Source organism: Rattus rattus, chromosome 3 (genome assembly GCF_011064425.1).
Source record: "Rattus rattus isolate New Zealand chromosome 3, Rrattus_CSIRO_v1, whole genome shotgun sequence".
Lineage (NCBI taxonomy): Eukaryota > Metazoa > Chordata > Mammalia > Rodentia > Muridae > Rattus > Rattus rattus.
The window spans coordinates 220,591,411-220,611,359 of NC_046156.1; the positions used below are offsets into that span (position 1 = coordinate 220,591,411).

Sequence of the window (19,949 nt, forward strand, 5' to 3'; positions counted from 1 at the left end):
TTTATGCTATAAACCTAAAACTTCTTATGTAAGACTTAAAAAATTCTTTCCTCATACTTACATAAACACATTATTCATATTGTCCTTTATTGGTGAGTCCTCAATGATTTCTTTGCAACAAATGCCATATGAGTTATTTAGGAATTTACAACACCACTCCCTATTTAAGGGATCAGTTAACTGTCAAGTATATCTTAAAAGGAGATATTTCTGATACCGATCTGAATGCATTCTACATTGTTAAAAGTAAGCTTCCAAAGAAAGTAGGTGGCTCTTCTATTTGACTTATCCAAGGAGGGTTCTAAATGCAACTGTTTTTAAGAACAGCTGTGCAAGTAGGTTATGTGAAAATGACAAGTACTACCATGACCAGTATCAGTAGGTTTCCACTGTTTTCCCTTGCCCCAATGGATGAAAAGGAAGTAGTTACTAGAGCCAAGAAATAGAATAGGACTGTACAGAAACAAAGGCCACCTCTTAGGAGTAAGACTTGACTTTGGCTGGTTTTCATCACCTCAACTACAAGGAAATAAATGCCTCTATGCACTCCCTAATGAGTCACAATCCCAAACACTATCAACAAAATCAAGAGGGCAAAAATGCCTGGTTAACTATACCCTGCAAAGCAGTACCAATAAGTGAAACCAGGAAGAGAGACTGCAGGACCATAGACCCAGAGAGGTCAACAGGAGAACTGCTGCGCAGCCACTTTCTAGCATGACTAATGATCCAAGCAATGTGCCTCACTATTCACAGTGTTACAAAGACACTGATGAATGACTGACACAGAAGCATGAAGTATATACTGAGAAGAAGCCCCTTGGTTTTTCTATGGCAAGGAGCTGGGCACTTGGGTTTATACCTGTCAACCACAGACATTGAAGCTTTTCCCAGACATGGTCAATGAAATTAAATAAGAAAATATCCTCAGTGGTAGCCAAAACAACTATCATTTGTTTGAAAATACTCGCACATGGTTTGCACTCACTGATAAGTGGATATTAGCCCAAAAGCTCAGATTACCCAAGATACAATCTACAGTCCAAAAGAAGCTCAAGAAGGACAACTAAAGTGTGGAAACTTCAGTCCCTCTTAGAAGGGGGAATAAAAATATTCACTGGAGGAAATACAGAGACAAAGTTTGGAGCAGAGACTGAAGGAATGGCCATTCAGAGCCTGCCCCACCTGGGGATCCAGCCCATATACATACAGCCACCAAACCCAGACAATATTGCTGATGCCAAGAAGTGCAAGCTGACAGGAGCCTGATATAGCTTTCTCCTGAGAGGCTCTGCCAGAGCACGACAAATACAGAAGCAGATGCTCACAGCCAACCATTCAACTGAGAACGGGGTCCCAATTGGAGGAATTAGAGAAAGGACTGAAGGAGCTAAAGAGGTTTGCAACCTCATAAGAATAACAATATCAACAACCAGAACTCCCAGGGACTAAAGCACCATCCAAAGAGTACACATGAACAGGACCATGGCTCCAGCTGCATATGTAGCAGAGGATGGCCTTGTTGGACACCAATGGGAGGAGAAGCCCAAGGGCTTCTTGCCAAGGCTGGAATCCCCACCCCCAGTATAGGGGAATGTCAGGGTGGGGAGGTAGGAAGGGGTATGTGGATGGGTGGGGGAACACCCTCATAGAAAAAGGGGGAGGGGTTTGGGATGGGAGTTTATAGACAGGAAACTGGGAAAGGGGATAACATTTGAAATGTAAATAAAAACAGTCCAATAAAAAAATGTTTAAAAAAAAAAAAGAAAATACTCAAATTGAAGAAAATTTTACTAATTATAAATTCAGGAACTTGGTATGAAACAAATTGTCACAGCAACTCCTGCCTTTCTTTTTGAAGCCACAGTCTTATTTTATCAAAATTTTTATCCATCCATCGTATGTTTTCTTCAATGGTTTCAATGGTTTGTTGAACACAACGGAGCTGTGAACCATTTTTTTTCAAGGAGCTGAAGAATCCTTTTACCTTGGGGGAAAAAAGTAGACTTTAAAAGCATTAGTTTGGTTATATTAAACAAATGGTAATTTAAGGCCAATTAAAAGAAAAGCTACAATTCCAACATAAGCTAACATTCTACATAGAAGAAAATACCAGATATCTGGTATATCTTATGTTTGAGCTATACAAATGAGCTCATGTCACATGATATCAGGTTTGTATTTCTTCCTCTAGCTTTTTATATATTCACAATTGCCAGACTTTAAAAGGTTTTGCTGTTTATCAATTTATATTTGAGGTTTATTAAGTGTTTCTATTTAATATGGGTTCTATTATATATACACGGATGTAGACTAAAGTTTTTAAATATTATATCTGAAAGGCAGAATGTGCAGAATACCTTCTTTGCCAAGAAAAAAATCATATCAACTACATAAATGCAGTCTTTCTGTGAGGCCTGACCTTGTGTGTTATTACTGCCAACACTGTAAGGAATGGGGCTCTTAACAAACTATGTTGGTAAGATCTCAAACCTTGACAATATTTTTACCCTAATCCACAATTCCTGCTTTGTTCCCTCCAGATAAAATCTACACAGTTTCCCACAGTTCCAGAGATTTAGAAGACTTGCAGCACTCTCCTCAAAATGTATTTTGTTCTTGTCAAATCCCTGGGCATCCATCTGAACCTTTAAGCTTGAATGATGGTTAGGCTGCCTTTGTCAAAGCACAGAAAACTATACTATTTCGTTTCACCTTCAAGAGTAGTTAACATCAACCCATAAATTTTCACAGCACTAACCCATTTTTTAATAGACAGAAAGTAAGAACAGGCCAAGACATTATTGGTCATGAATTCTAGACAGCTAATTCCTCAAAATTTCATTTCATAATATCATGTTATGAGTTTTGAAATAGTGGGTGGGGGCAAGATTGAGTTTTATGAAGGTCAAGTTCCATCAGAAAAGATGCAGAGTTGTTCTAAAATTACTTGAGAGCCTGGTTGCCTCCTACTGGGGAAGAGAGGAGACATACCCTCCTCCCTGCCCCACCTTGCTCAGTATCCTGCTGCAAGACTGATTCCTTATCAACTAAAAATCACTTTCAGCTCTCTTCAACAATGAGACATCAATATTTTTGCTTCGTTTTTGGCTAAAATATTTCATTTATCCTTATGGAGCCTATTGTGATATTAAGGCTGAATTATGAACTTCCATACAAACTCTAGCAAAGCCAGCTCTTAACATTTTCCCCAACCCTAGACGGTGTCTTCTGCCACATCAATACAGCTGAATACCTATATTATATACACATCGCTAAGAACATACTCGGCAGCCTTTAGAGGAGAGGAAGAAAGTCTTCTTTTGTAGAATACATGTATGGTCGTGTTCCCTCTTACCAGCTAGTTTCATATCAATTTCTAATTTTTGCCTGAGCACTAAGAACTGTACATTAACTGTTCAATGTCATTGTAATAAACCTCTTCAGTGTAAGTTCTCATACTCCTACCTTCTAAACAGTTTTCATTCTTTAATATTTATTTCACAGTTAGATTTTTATAGATTCCCAAAAAATCATAAAGTATAGAATATTATAAGTGAGAAGAAAAACGTAACTTTGGATACTAAAGCACCTGGACCCTCTCTGCCTCTTCCACCATAGCTGGTCACATCAGTTGTTCAAACCTCTAACATTCACTTTTAACATCTTTAAATGAAAACCAATTGTGTTGTTGTTGTTGTTGTTGTTGTTGTTGTTGGTGGTGGTGGTGGTGGTGGTGGTGGTGGTGGTGGTAGTTTTAAGCTGAAGGTTTTTTTGTTGGTTTTTTGTTTTGTTTTGTTTTGTTTGTTTTGGGTTTTTTTTCCTTTTTTTGGTGACAGAATGTTACTATTTAGTCTTGACTGACCTGAAACTTGCTTTGTAAACCAACTTGAATTTTAACTCACAGGTATCTGCCTGCTGCTGCCTCCAGAGTGCATGGATTTAAAACACGCCATCATGCCTGGCAATGTCCACGTTTTTAATTGAGAAATAAAGCTTGTCACATGAGAGCATATACACTGGAACTCAAAAGTTGCATCCAAATGACAAGATTCATTCTCAGTGTGCCACAGCTTTTGCTCCTGCCCATATTTAGTAGCTAACTGTCACTCAAGTTTAAAAGAGAATTTCTCTCACATACACTTACCTCTTCAAGACGTGCTCTGGTGGAAAACTGGCCTGTTGTTCCCATTACCATGTGAGCTATGGATGATGAGCCAAGTTCAAATCTAGAAAATGTCAAAAGTTGTCCATTCAATATATATTTTAAGTATTTTATATATCCTATAACATTTAAAGAATCTTTTTGTAAAACTACAATCCATACCAATAACGAAGTAAAAGACTAGGACCCTAAAACAAATTACAGCTGTATACAGGGCTGAATGACCTTGGAGAAGAAAGGTTTCAGGCAAGCGAAAGAGGACAGGACAAAGCAGATGGGATGGAAAACATTACTACCTGGATGCAAGGGGTAGCAGTGGACTAAAGTTTCAGATCAAATAAGGATATTTTAATTTGAAAAGTTATCTTCAACATAAGATGTACCTTCATATAACTAGCAAAGGCTAAACACACACACAGGCAAAAGGGTGTAATAAAAATGTATCCAATCTCACCACAGTTTTTGGTACTACTTACTTCTGTACAAGCTTGTTCCAATTTTCCTTCAGAAACTTCCAGGCCAATGGATAACCCACTGGGTTTCTGCCAATGAGTGTGAGAATATGTGGGAATTCCTGAGTTTTTATTATCTCTCCCTTAAAACTTTGGTCTAGAAGCCTTTAAAGATCAGAGAAAGAGATGTTAATAATGAATTATAAGTGATTGAAGACCTACAAAATCTTCAATAAAATAATTTATAAATGAAAATTTCTGTTTGCCAATCATGAAGTCCCCAAAGGTAAATTGGCAGCATCTTGATAAACCCACTATAACAACATGATTAAAAGCTAACATTTATATAGCATTTAAAAGACCCATACTATTTTGCCTCTTGTTTCCTCAAAAGAATAGTTTCTACAGGTATCATACTCTAAATATTTCAAATATGTTACTGCTATAAAGGCACACAATACGTACTCCTTAAATACTTTCCCCAATTCTTGGTTCTAATTACTCGGCACCCTCTTGCATAGTGGTTCCAGCAGAATAAATAAATCCTGGGCAATAGAGCTAAAACAAGAGTCAAAATAAACCTATGCCATTCAAATTCCCTTGGCCATTCAGGAATCCCATGGACATCAATGCATGACTACTCACCACTGAAGTTTTTCTGGGTCTTGGCTTATGCAGAGGGAAAATTCAATTTGGCTTTTCTCGGTACTAGACAAAGAAGACTGATATTTACTATAAAGAAAATCCCAGCCTTCTGTGTTCTGGGCCCCAACAGCAAACACCGCCAAGGTCACATCAATAGGGAGGCTATAAGAAAGAATAAACATTTTAGATCCTGAGACAGAATAAATGCTCTTAGGTGCATAATGCGGACCAATTGTGAACTAGTTTCATACTAACAGGTACACTATTGAAAACTAACATAAACTACCATTTCCTTCTGTTACACTTTATAGAAAGAAGCAAGAGAAAATGTCTAAAATTAGATTTGTGCAGCCTCAGAAATACAATAACACATGTTATGCATAAATGCTTACACATATACTATATTTTTTAAAATGATGTGAAAGAAAGACAACTGAGTCTCAAATTTTATTACATGAGGAAAAGTCAGTAATCTCAACAGCATTATGGTTAGTAAACATGTCTTTTAAAGCCAAATATTCAGATTGTTGCTATAAATGATTCTTGGATGCCATTAAGTTACAAATACAAAAAGATTGATGCCTAGCAGGAGTGGAGATTCCAGACATTGTTCCTTTCCAGTATAAATAATAACTACATACTGTGGGCAGGGGTTTTGAAGAGAGAAACTTCTGTAGAATCTATTGCCTCTGTTTAATATGGCACGGCCATGTCATTTCAGTCATTTTATACACACTACACAAAGTGGGAGTTACTGTGATCGTATCCTAACTCTCCAGACATTTGATTTTTAGGCACAGAAATTCTTTGTTGTATTTCTTGAAATAGAAAGTTGAGAAATATAAATTTTAAAAGGCAGTTTTTCCTCTTCCAAAAAGGTGCAGTAGGGGGACTCATCTATCCAGCTTTTCCCAGTGGTTAATATCAGTGATGGAGAACAGGATGAATAAGTTAAAGAATACCCTTTACATCAATAGGCTGGACTGCATGTTCAGTGGGAACTGACCTCATGTTTCCATTGGATGCCTTCCACTCTCTGAAATAGCGCTCTGCCCTCTGCACGCAGAGCTGATACCTGTGCACACATGCTAGGAGTAAGAGCTGGCTCCTGAGCATCCTCTCTGAGACAGAGCCTTCATCTGTCCAGGTTTGCTTATTAATAAGGTCCTTTAGCAGCCTGAGAAGAAAGTCCTATGGAATCCAGCAAAAGCAGTGGCAAGTATTATGAGCAGTGTCACAGAACATTTCAAACTCACACAGGCTAGTACTACTGGTGATGAGAAACGTGACATAAATACATATTGAATGCATTTTAATAATGCTGAGGGGTCCTCCTTTCAAGAAAATAAGAAATTCAGGTGGTAACATCCTTAAAGCTCAACCCCACTGCTTTAAAAGCTAGAAACTCATACTGAGTTCTAAAATGGACAAAAAATGATTTTAATATTATCACAGTAATCTTTTCTAAAGGTGTCCCATCTACTTAATTCAGGGTAAACAGAGTCCTAAAAAAATACCAGGATTAGTAATCACAGGAGGTAAGTCAAATGAAATAAAATACTTATAAGAAGAAAATATGAAAATTACAGAATCTAACAACACTATTCCTATTTAATACAAGCATAACATTTGCTAGTTAATTCAAATAAATTTTATTTGCTTTTCTTTAATGTATAGAAAGACATATATGTGCATTTGTGTGTGTGTGTGTGTGTGTGTGTGTGTGTGTGTGTGTGTATTCAAACACATAGAATAAGCACTCTTTCATCAATAAGAAAAAATATATTTTTTTGTATTTGACTCATCTCAGGCTTTACCTTGAATTGAGTTTCCACCTCAACCATATCTCTTTTCTCCATTAACTTATACATAGGTATCAGTTCATTCAAACCTTGGAATATGGGCATAATTTCAGTTTCATTTTTCAAGTACAGGGTTAAATCCAGGGCTTTTTCAATTGATAACTTTCCGATGCTGAGCAAGAAACAACATGGTTAAAGGTTTATGGGAAATTATATTTTTGCTTCAATATATATTGCAATAATCTTTTAGCAAAGCAGCAAACATATATAAATAATGACTTTGCCTTAGAATTGCTTCTGTTACACACAAGACAACACTGGGGAAGAAGACTCACAATTATAGAGCAAAGTCCAACCTGTGGTTAGGATAAAATGGCACATGTTAGTGTCTGTCACATAGAATATATCAAACTATGTGCTGAAGTTCAGACTCAGCTTAGAATGTCAATCCAAGATCAAGGGAGCCAGGGAGATTGCTGCTTATGAAAAGTAAGAATTCCTTTCATAAATTCATCATCTCTGTTCAAAACTTAACTGGATATCAGGTCACTCTAGTTCATGAAGATGAACTTAAAGTATAGAGAAAAACAACAGATTAGGTATTCTTTAATTTCTCTGCGCTTTTATCATCTTGGGAGGCTCATATAACCAATAAGAGAGCCAGAAGAAAAGAATCTACATTTGCATAGATGGACATAGGATCTGATAATTATAGAGCTGCCTCATTCCACCCAGATGGCTCACTTAGAACTTCATCACTGCCTAAATAATGAAGACATTCATATTTTAAACTTCGGAAATAATTTCTTTCCCTTTCTTTTTAAGACAAGAAAGAATGAATAATAACGTTCACTCCAGCCTCAGTTCATCAAAGATCATTTGGTAAGGCCAAATTACATAAACTATATTCCATAAAGATGCTGTATAAATTATCTTTAAAAGAAATCTCTTATTTGCTACAATAGTTGCAGTGTGAGCAACTGGACCTGCATTACTTAGTTTCACAAGAAGGCTTCCAGAAGGTTAAGGACTGGGCTGGAGAGATGGCTCAGTGGTTAAGAGCACTGATTGCTTTTCCAAAGGTCCTGAGTTCAATTCCCAGCAACCACATGGTGACTCACAACCATCTGTAATGGCATCCGATGCTTTCTTCTGGTGTGTCTGGAGACGGCAATGGTGTACTCATAAATAAAATAAATCTTGAAAATTTTTTTTTAAAAAGAAAAGAAGGTTAAGGACTCAGCATGGGACAAAATCCATTATCATAGCCAGAAAAGTTTCAGAACAAAGCTGAGGCAAAGGAATCAATAGGATGCAGTCTCAAGGTTTCCTACACATTTGCCTCAGCCTGATTTTAGCTATTAATAAGAAAGATTAAAATACTGATTCTGAATTTTATACTAGCTAGTAGTAAAAGACCACAGTTAAGCATCAGTGAAAACTATGTTGGCCTGTTGGGAGAACTTGGAGAGAGGATGCCTTTCCAAATTCTCATTAGCAAACAATCAATTATTGTCATCTTCAGGAACTAAGTATTTGAACAGTAACATGTTTTTAGAAATAAACCACAACTTTACATAGCCTGTATTACCTGACCAGCTGAAATGCATTGTTGATGAGACTTGCCCGATCATTACTGCTGATTGTTGTGTGTGCTTCTTTTAAGAGGCCATTCAGAGAAGCCCATCCATCATCCCCGTAATGCACAATGTAATAGCCATTCATTCCTACATTAAATTTGATCCATTCCACTGCTTCTGGGAGGATGATCACATCTACAGCATATAGGATAAATCTCAGAACCATCTACTCTGTGGACGGATAGAAGCTTTTCTGATCAGGAAACTGGGGAAACTCCAATATTGAAAAAAATGGAGATCATTTACTTTTTGTAGAAACTACAACACAGCAACCCAGAAGACAAATGTCAATAGTAGTATTAGATACATATTCTGTGATATTTATAAATCTTCAGAAATATTCCAACCACATTTCTGACCAACATATATTTTCCAGTATTATTAACAAAGTAATGTGAATTTTCATTGTTAATATATTTTTCAGTGTTACAGTGCTCAACTGTTTAAATTTATATCATGATATTTCCTTTTTAAAAACCCATTCTCGTTGAGTATTTGAATGTATGCTTTTGAGGGGTGTGTGTGTGTGTGTGTGTGTGTGTGTGTGTGTGTGTGTGTGTGTGTACGTGTATGGGAGCCACGGAATGATACTGGCTGTTCCTCAGATTCTAGACATTATTTTTTGTCAGGAAGGAGTTGAGATAGGAACATTCACTGGCCTTGGACTTGCCAGTTAGTATTTTTCTGTCCTTACCTTTCCAGAACCAGAGTCACAACCATACACTGCAACACTCATTTTTTTGTTTTTAAGCATAAGTTCTGGAGCTCAAACTGAAGTCCTCACATTTATAAGATAAGCACTCTACCAACTAAATCACCTTCCAAGTCCAGCAAGTATTCTAAACCTATTCTTTTCCTTTTCACCAAAAGCAATGGCTAAAAATACTTGATAGTTAATTTCTACCCATTTCTTTATTTCTTACTTCTTAAACTAATTATTTTCATAATAAAGTACCTGTCTTTGTCTTCAGCAAAAATCTCTGGACTGAATCTGATTTGCTGGTAATGAATGTCAGCGGAACATGCCACAGAGACCTAAAGAAAGCAAATATACATTGCTCATTGTTTTTATTCATGTAATAAACAACTTTTAAGACAGCTACCCATCTAGTAGGTGTCAGGCTAGTATAAAACAGAATGGTATTAAGAATGTTACGCCAAGATCTGATAGTATGCTGAACCTGTCTTTCAGCTCAACTGCTATTCGTCTCTCTCAGACCCTACAGTAGAAAGAGAAGAGCAAGCTCAAGTGATTAATGACTAGTGTTCCAAGCTTAATCTCAAATAATAACCACTAGTAATGACACAGATTGGCATCACATCCCTCCTTAATAATGTACCAAAGAAACAGATGTCACTTCTCTTTTGTGGAGTTTCTCCAAACATCCTGAATCTCATCAAGAAGAAATAGGAATAATACAAGTTGAAGGAAATCCTAGCAAAGTAAAGGGCCTGAACTGGGGTAAAAATATCAAGAAACCCAAGGACTACAGAATTGCTGCAAAAAGGGAAACCAAGATAATGTGGCAATGAAATATGAAATGTGCTAAATTTGGGAGCAGGATTTTCCCATTTTTCACAGAAAGACATTTTACAACAAATGGAAAAACTGAATAGGCTTATTTTGTAAAGTTTATTTCCTAATTTTGAAAACTTGTTATGATTACAAGTGAGTGTTTTTACTTTTTTGAAAATACAACTTCTCTATAATACATCTTGGTGTTCATGTAATATATTACATATGTTGTTATTATTACACTCATATTACCTACATATAAGATATATTATATAATGCTTTCCTTTTATATATACATAGAAAATCATAACTCGATAGAGTTAATACATATTTATAAAAAGCATATATAGAATTTTTTGCCAATTTTGCTGTGTTCTGATTGAATTAGTTTAAGATACATCAAATATTTCATAAGTTACAATACATCATTTCTAATAATAACTCTTCCAAGGCACATGCTAATGTCTTTTAGGATGTAACTCAGACTTCTGAAGAAGAGAATTGAATATTCCTTAATTCCTGGAAATCACATAAATTCTTTTGTCAAGTCCTATCAATGTTGGTGACTATTGTGACTTCACAGCAACTACTTACTTAGATCAGAGCTGACTTTAAGCCAACAACTAGATATGGCATCCTATTAAACTGCAGATGGGAGAATGTAAAAGTGACAGGCTGTCAGTTTTACAGAGATTCAAAGCCTTTGAATCCTTTTGGGAAGGTAGGACTACAGGTCAACTATATAGAACACACAGCTTCAGCTGAAGGACTTAAGGAAAGGAGTAAGGGTTAGGTTTCAAAATGAAAACTGTATCCCACCCAGAAGGAGATTCCCACTGTGAACATTACCCAGTCTCTGGGAAGCATTCAGAACCTTTCATGTAATGTTCTTGCTTCAAGTGCACATTCCGCCCTCTCACAGTGATGGTTATCAGAGGAAAGCCCTTCTGCAGTGTCCATGTGTTCATCATGCTCTTTATATCTATAACCTCCTGACGCCAGTGCTGGTTTATAGACAAAAGGGGGAGGGATGCATCATATGAGATCTGCCTCTGAGAAGGCCAGCTTGTGTTCCATTGTTCTCCAGCTTCTTACCTTGCCTACCCTCCCCTCCTGTTCCCAACCATTAATCCTTGACTGTCTACCTTTCTATTACCTCCTCCAAACCCACATTTCTTGACAGTTGGCCCTGCTTGGCACAGCTAACGGCCAGGCATACCACATGGATACCAAGCTGTCGTGTAAGCAAGAGAATGAAAGAAGGGATGAGGAAGCAGTCAGGTTTTCAAAACCAGCATGACTGTGCTGGCTCTTGAACAAAAGAGTGGAAAAACTATTCCATGAATAAGCTGTGCTTCTATTTTGACAGCTCAGTGATGGCTTGCGCCTAAGCAGCAACTGGAAATACAAAGTTCCTCTGTATTGAAAACGCTCTTGGGAAAACATAAATAAAAAGTATTCTACTGCATAAGCTAGAAACTATTAATGAAACAATCTCTGAAAGCAAGTAAAACAAGGAAATAAAAATATGACAAATAAAATTGTTTTTATTTCTAGTCACCCATAGCTGTCTATGGAAATATTCCACAAATACAGATTAAACAGAATCAGACCATTTTGTGGCTAAGATGACATGAATATTTGATAGCTGACCAGTTGAAAACATGAGTCAAAATGGAATTTAAATCCCTGCTCTGCAAGTTAACCCACCATATGATTTGGATCTCACATTCCTGTCACAAAGACCTGAATAGTAATAGCACTTGAGTCATGGGTCTGTTGAGAGAAGTAAAGGACATTATATGCCCAATCATTCAGCATGTGCCTGATGCACAGTAAGTGTCGAAGATTTCTCTGCCCTTTTGTCATTTTTCAAATTCAGTGCTCTAGATTGACTGGTATAATCCAGTCCTAACCTGCCACTGAAACTTGTCCTAAATCCACTGTTTTAGGAAGAGTGAAGTGAAAGGAATTAGTGTTTGTGAGAAGTTCTGTCCCTAAGGTTCAGACACCCTTTGCATAGACGATTCTTAGGAAAATCTGTAAAAGACTGTTAGCCTGATTCAATTTGAATGCAGACCTGCCTGGAATGAGGTGATTTAACTGAGCACCTCAAAAACTTGGCAGTGATACCACTCAAAGAATATGGAGAAGAACACGCATGGGTGGACAAAGACAGGCTGAGAGACTTACTGAGGTTGATGATGAGTGTTGGTTACTAGAGCAAAAGCCATCCATTGTTTGTGTGCCATCTGTGGGGCAAATCTAAAACCAAAAATAACAAGTCACTCTCATTTCTCTAGAAAACACTTTGGTTCTTTTAAGGCAGTCAGCTGGCCAGCTGCAAATGCAGAGCTTTTGAGCACCACTCACATGCATCATGCTATCCCACAGGTCCTCATTTTTCGTGTTTTTATAACTATACTTTTGAAGATACTGTACAATTCCTCTTTTAAATGTATCTGCACTCAGATAATCTCTTAGCATATTCAGAATACAAGCACCCTGAAAAGATAAGAAAAAATGTCCCTATCTGTAGTTTATATATTTCAATGAAGCTGCATTTAGTTTTTCAAGATTGATGAGAATCTTATCATTAGGATTGAGGGCCAACTACTAACGAATTTAGTAGTTGCATCACTGCAGTCTGCTTTTACCTTTTCATAAGAAACCTCATCAAACATCTCCCGAATCTGTGCAGGATTCTCCACAGGTGTGGATACAGGGTGAGAGGAGTTTAATGCATCAACTTCCATTGCATTAAAACACTTGCCAAAAAAATATTCTTCCTATTGGCAAAGAGAACAGAAATAAAGGAGAGAAAGTATCACTCCTAACCTACATTTAGGTAAATACAATGAAAGTAGGAAGGCTTAGTCTGCAGAACAGGACTAGAATTCCAATTTCTGTGCCAACTGACCTCATATTTCTAGCTAATACTATTGCTAATCTTTCTAAAGAAAGATCTAAACATCTAAGAAACTGAGGCTGTAAATAAGCCATTAATATTTCATTTATTTTCACCACTTTGGAATAAATTTAATTTCACCTTAACCTAGAAAGATCATTTTACTTGTATCTCAAAAGCTACAAAAAATAGGGAAGTAAAATGTATACTGATTCGATACAAGCATATATATTTAACTTTGGGACTTAGGGTGAAAAACAATGAATTAAATTGCTAAATGTGTAAGTAGCTTTCTTTACTTGGTATATTCGGTCAATCCATAGTAATTTTTATTATTAAAGATTATGTAGAAGCAGAATAAACTTATAATGCATGGCATAATAATAAAATATGTACACTATAACTACTTATAAATGGATTATAGGTACATATATGTGAATGTGGAAAATAACTACCCATAAGTAAAAAGAATTTTACTAAACATTGACTTTTTTTATAAAAGTGAATTTATTTTTGCTTGCTGCTTATGATTTCTCTACAGTTAAAACATGGTGTTTAAATTTACATATGAGAAGAACCCAGATGCCCTTCAACAGAGGAATGGATACAGAAAATGTGGTACATCTACACAATGGAATATTACTCAGCTATCAAAAACAATGACTTTATGAAATTCATAGGCATATGGATGAAACTGGAAAATATCATCCTGAGTGAAGTAACCCAATCACAGAAAAATACACATGGTATGCACTCATTGATAAGTGGTTGTTAGCCCAAATGCTCGAATTACCCTAGATGCACAGAACACATGAAACTCAAGAAGGATGACCAAAATGCGAATGCTTCATTCCTTCTTTAAAAGGGGAACAAGAATACCCTTGGCAGGGAATAGAGAGGCAAAGTTTAGAACAGAGGCAGAAGGAACACCCATTCAGAGCCTGCCCCATAGGTGGCCCATACATATACAGCCACCCAACTAGATAAGATGGATGAAGCAAAGAAGTGCAGGCCGACAGGAGCCAGATGTAGATCTCTCCTGAGAGACACAGCCAGAATACAGCAAATACATAGGTGAATGCCAGCAGCAAACCACTGAACTGAGAATGGGACCCCCATTGAAGGAATCAGAGAAAGGACTGGAAGAGCTTGAAGGGGCTCGAGACCCCATATGAACAATGCCAAGCAACCAGAGCTTCCAGGGACTAATCCACTACCCAAAGACTATACATGGACTGACCCTGGGCTCCAACCTCATAGGTAGCAATGAATAGCCTAATAAGAGCACCAGTGGAAGGGGAAGCCCTTGGTTCTGCCAAGACTGAACACCTAGTGAACTCGATTGTTGGGGGGAGGGTGGTAATGGGGAAAGGATGGGAAGCAGAACACACATAGAAGGGGAGGGGGAGAGGTTAGGGTGATGTTGGCCCGGAAACAGGGAAGGGGAATAACAATAGAAATGTAAATAAGAAATACCCAAGTTAATAAAGATAAAAAAATTACATATGAATTCTAAATTAAATTTGTGATCTAGAAGTCTAGGTTGATAATGTAATATGAAGTTACTTGAATAAAAATTGAATAAAATGCAGTGTGCCAATTTGGATTCTATGCATATTAACAGTAATATGTATCAAGTATTTAAATCACAATGAATACCCTGAACATTGGAAAATGGCAGTCAGCCTCTCATTAGCTCTATTTCTTTAATGTTAAGGGAAGATACCATTTATATTGAAAGTCCAATTAGCATTTTCAAACATGACTTGTCTCTAAGTTTCCAGTGAAGTTATCATTTCTATAAATTCTATACTTAAAAATGCTTAATATGCTTGTTGAAGCTCAGAATACCCACGATACAATTCACAAACCATATGGAGCTTAAGAAAAAGGAAGACCAAAGTGTAGATGTTTCAATTCTACATAGATGGGAAAATAAAATAATCACAGGAGGAAGAAGAAGGGAGCAACTGGAGGGAAAGAGGAGGGGGAGGGAAAAGAGGGTCAGGATCAGGTATTGGAAGGGACAGGAGAGAAGTACAGAGGGTCAAGAAGTTGAATAGAAACATATAGCAGTAGGGAATGGGGAACTGGGGGTAGTCACTATAAAGTCCCAGATTCCAGGGAAGTGAGAGGCTCACAGGACCCAAAGGCAATAACTTTAGCTGAAATACCCAACAAAGGGGAGATAGAACCTGTAGAGACTGCCTCCAGTAGATAGGCACTGCCCCGAGTTGCAATCACCTTCACCTACCTCAGTCCTTTCCATAGCTCTTCCACTGAGGTCCTCAGGCTCATTCTGATGGTTGGCTGTGAGTATTTGCATCTGTATTGGTCATGTACAAGTAGAACCTCTCAAGAAACAGCCACACCAGGCTCCTGTCAGCAAGCACTTCTTGGCATCAGCAATAGCTGAAGGGGATGGGATCACCCACCCATCTCAAAATTTGTAATCCAGAAATGTCTTTCCAAAGGAAAAACAAGGACAAAAAATAAAATAAAATAAAATAAAATAAAATAAAATAAAATGAACAGAGCCTGACCCACCTAGGAACCCATCCCATCTGTTCATACATTAGTCATGACACTACTGCTGATGCCAAGAAACTCTTGCTGAGAGCAGTCTGGTGTGGCTGTTCCTTGAGAGGTCCTACCTGCACCTGACTAATACAGATGCAAATACACCCAACCATCAGACTGAGCCCAGGAACCTCAAAGGGAGAGCTATGGGAAGGACCAAGGGAGCTGAAGGGGATGGCAACCCCATAGGAAGAACAATATCAACTAACTAGACCACCCACAGCTCCCAGGGACTAAACCACCAACCAAAGAGTATATACAGGGAGGGATCCATGGCTTGAGATACATGTGTAGCAGAGGATGGCCTTATCTGATGTTAGTGGGAGGGGAGGCACTTGGTCTTGTGGAGGCTTCATTCCCCAGCAGAGGCGAATGCTATGGCAGTGAGATGGGAGTGGTTGAGTGAGTGGAAGAGCACCCTCATAGAGACAAAGGGGAGGGGGGAAAGGGGTATAGGATGGGGGATTGTGGAAGAGTAACCCAGAAGGGGGATATCATTTGAAATGTAAACAAATAAAATGGTTTTTAAAAAACACCAATAGATTAACCTAAGATAAAAACATAAACAACTACGTACAACTTTTAATTCAGGATGGGTCACAGTGACAGACACAAACTCCATAAATTTGGCAAATCCTTCATTGAGCCAAAGGTCATTCCACCATTCCATTGTGACCAAGTTCCCGAACCACTGAAAGGAAAATATGACTGCTTATTTGCAATTTTATGGTGAAACTGTACTGTCTATATGTACTATGGCAGAAACAAATATAACAAACTTAGAGACATGGAAAATGATTACCAGTTTAACAATGTAAATGTATTTAACATTTTATCAGAGTAAACATAAGGACTTTTCAACATTAATTAAAAAACTCGAAACAACTTTCCTCTGAAATGAAAAAGTAAACACGATAGCTATATGAGTAGCTTCATTTGTCCCATGTGGCTGCCGTCAGACTGCCTATTCTCCAGCAAAGGATCCCAACCATGCTTATATGTATAGCACTAATTGGGTTTGGTGAGTTATTAAAAAGAAAAAAGGAAGAAGACATGAAGTTGGGCTGTAGTTGTTTTGCTAGGAGGATCCAGGAAGAGTTGAATGGGAGTAGAAATAGAGTGGCTATAATCCTATGTCATTTTAAGTCCCTATGAAATTTTCAAAGAACAAAAAATTATGTATGAGTAAATTTTCCTACCTGGTGAGCCAGTTCATGGGATACAGTCATTGTGATGCCAAGCTTACTGGATGCAGAAGACTTTTCTTTATCATATAACAAAGCAGATTCTCTGTATGTGGTCAGGCCCCAGTTTTCCATAGCACCAGACTGAAAGTCTGGAATTGCAGCAAGATCTTGGGTAGGAAGGAATACAGCTCATTATCAATCTCATAGCTGCATATTGCTCTAAATATCAGAATGAAGGATAAAATGAAAACCTAAGCCCAGGAATGCAGAATTAGGGAGCTCCAGGGGCAAGGACCTTTTCTGGTGGAAAAAGGCTCCCTGAATATCATGTTGCTGCCAGTGTGACTAAGTCAGCCTCAGGTCTCAGCCTCTCAGTACATCTCTTCTGATTTCTTTTTCCTTCTATCCCCTTTTATTTGTCAGTATTTGGATTGAACCGTGGGCCCTGTACATGCTAGATGAGTGTTCTGCCATTGAGCTACATCCCCCATGCTTCTCTTTACTTTTTATTTTGAGACACGTTTCCCTCAAGTCTGACCTTCAACTTCCAATTCTTCTGCCTCAGCCTCTTGAGTATCTGGAAAAACAGGTCTGAGGCTTGGCCCCATCTCTCATATTTAGACCATGAGTTTGGGAACTGAACAATCAAAAAAAAAAAAATACCTGAGTAATGTACTATATTTTGGATGCCTACAGCTATACTCCTAAAACACAATAGTCAATAGCTTTGAGAGTGCATATAAAATCTGCACTTTCTTACAGTTGGCATATGTAGTCCTTTAGAGTTTTTTGAGCTGGTTTCTTATTTTCCTGAGAAATATGTACTGATAATGACAAAAGGAAAGAAATGAAACCCTGCACTCTTCTGCCTCCTGGTAATGACCCTAGAGGGCAAAGCCATCCTCAGACTGCACTGTCAGGAACTGCATAGTGATCTGTCATTAACAGTTGATTGGATACATCAGAGGTGAGGGGATTATCAGAAGGATCAGCCTATTGTTTGAACCTTGCTGGGAATTTCATTACCTGAAAGGCAATATAGAGAATCATGGGGATGCACCAGTAACAATAATATTATCTATGATAGGGGTCATCAAATGCCACCTGGAAATGCTAATAGTCCTCTACCTTGCTTGGGTAAAGGATATGGAATGCTGAAATAATCCTCATAAAACTCTAGAAGAGTCACTGCAGCATCCAGAGCATAATCTGCTTGATTTATCTTGTCTGGCACAGCATACACAGAGACCTAAAGTGGAAGAACAGGATGATACTCAGATAACATAATGGCTTCCCACTAGAGCTGGAGAGAATAATGGCTTCTTACTATGAGATATGGATGTCAATACTACAGAAGACAATTAGGAATTCCATTATTTTAATTCTGACTGCTCCTAATCAACTTCATTTCTGAAAATAACTACAAAAAGCTACAAAAAAAAGCCTCAAAGCAGTTTTCTCAACTATTTTCAGAAAGCAGTAATATAATACTATATGAGAGGAAGTCAGTAGGGCACCATAACCATCTTTCCCCTGTAGATCCAAGACCAATACAAATGGACTCGATCTCTAATTCTCATATCATTGACAGGATTCTAAGAACAAAAGTTGGGATCAGGTACTAGCCAAGGCAGGAAGTATAGCAGGAAATATGAACCCTCCATAAAACCAAACTCCAAAGCTATTTCCTTAGCATATGATTAAACTAAAAATAAATCACACTTCTCTCAAAGAAACTGTAAGTGAAAGAAAATAAGATAGGATGGAATGAAGGAAGGACGGAAGGAAAAGACAGAAAAGGAAGGAAGAAAAGTTTTGTTATTCATGGTATTACATATAGAAGAATGGAACAATCTTTAAAAAAGCTACAGTTTAAAATGAACCCTCAAAATTCTTAAAAGTTGGAACTAAAAGTAACTAGGCAACATAAAGTCCTGAATCTAATACCCTTATTTAAGGTTATCTTTGAATTGGAAGTATTCTGTGATTTGGCAGGAGCAAAGACACATGTTCTAGAAGAGTCCACTTTTGACTGAGGAATAAGCATAATAAATACAAAGAAACAAGATAATATGAAAAGCTACAGAAATAAAATGCACAAAAACCTCAGATATGATGATAGCCATGACCAGAATATAAAATACGTATATTTGCATACCCAATGGCCATAAAATATGCATGTTTATTTAGTATGTTGCAAGGAAGATGAGAACTAAAAATATAAGCCTAGCTTAAACATTATAAATAAATCATGCACAATAGAGTCAGCAAAACATGCAAAGCAATGAGCAGATTATAGTATTCTCTTCACCCAAGCCACTAACCTTCTTTCAGATACCCACAGTAGTAGAAGAAGAAATGGCAATTCAAAATAGCCCAGCTACTCAGGCCTCAGGGACAGCATTACATATACAGTAACTTCAGTTCTCCTTAAAGTATGTTTTCCTTCTGGGCCACATGACAGTACTGTGAAAGCAGAAGTGCTAAGGCTGGACTGAAATGATGCTTGAAGCAAGACCTTTACTAGATAATTCTAACATTCTCTGACTTAGATTGTCCTTCCCAAAGATCCCTTCTCAAAACCAGCAAGCAACTTTTTCTTCTTTCCTCTCCACAACTAGTAACATTGTCTTTAATGTTGTAGATAATGATAATGAGACACAAGCTTAAAAACCTCTACAAGATGTTGTCCATTCTCCTTATACTCTGCTTATTTTTTTTGACATGGCATCCCACTCTGTATCTGGTTAGCCTGGAACTCACTATGTAGACCAAGCTGGCCGTAAAGTCCTAGAGATCTGACTATCTCTGCCCTGGTACCTGGACAGCTCATACATTTTAAAGAAGTATAATCTACATTCCACAAGGAAAAAGTCTGAGGTCAGAGAGCTAAAGAGCAATAGAGCCAGGTAACTAGTGACTTACACATGGCTAAGTGCTCTATACCCTTCTGTTACTAGGACATTGCTATTAAGTAAGCATCTGTCACACTAGAATCCTGTCTTTCCTAAGATTGAAGGAATCCCAAGATGTAGGGCTACCAGTCTTGAAAAC

At 37.6% G+C, this 19,949-nt stretch overlaps 2 protein-coding genes across 4 annotated transcripts in view; both read right to left on the reverse strand.

Moving 5' to 3' along the window:
* The window catches only part of Mctp1 (multiple C2 and transmembrane domain containing 1), an 865,685-nt gene that overhangs the window by 747,639 nt on the left and 98,097 nt on the right, over nt 1–19,949 (reverse strand). The window lies entirely within an intron of this gene.
* Nucleotides 1,722–19,949, reverse strand: part of Erap1 (endoplasmic reticulum aminopeptidase 1) — a 38,577-nt gene continuing 20,349 nt past the window's right edge. The window contains exons 5-20 of one of the 3 annotated variants that reach the window (XM_032899109.1): nt 18,024–18,144; nt 16,908–17,062; nt 16,286–16,399; nt 15,383–15,454; nt 12,878–13,009; nt 12,594–12,725; nt 12,414–12,485; nt 11,070–11,224; nt 9,660–9,739; nt 8,656–8,839; nt 7,080–7,236; nt 6,269–6,453; nt 5,263–5,424; nt 4,642–4,782; nt 4,148–4,229; nt 1,722–2,006 (exon numbers count right to left, since the gene is read on the reverse strand). In XM_032899109.1, the coding sequence (XP_032755000.1) occupies nt 1,920–2,006; nt 4,148–4,229; nt 4,642–4,782; nt 5,263–5,424; nt 6,269–6,453; nt 7,080–7,236; nt 8,656–8,839; nt 9,660–9,739; nt 11,070–11,224; nt 12,414–12,485; nt 12,594–12,725; nt 12,878–13,009; nt 15,383–15,454; nt 16,286–16,399; nt 16,908–17,062; nt 18,024–18,144 (2,031 nt within the window). In that variant the 3' untranslated portion in view covers nt 1,722–1,919. The remainder of the gene's footprint in view (nt 2,007–4,147; nt 4,230–4,641; nt 4,783–5,262; nt 5,425–6,268; nt 6,454–7,079; nt 7,237–8,655; nt 8,840–9,659; nt 9,740–11,069; nt 11,225–12,413; nt 12,486–12,593; nt 12,726–12,877; nt 13,010–15,382; nt 15,455–16,285; nt 16,400–16,907; nt 17,063–18,023; nt 18,145–19,949) is intronic. The other 2 variants (XM_032899108.1, XM_032899110.1) reach the window with 2 other exon arrangements.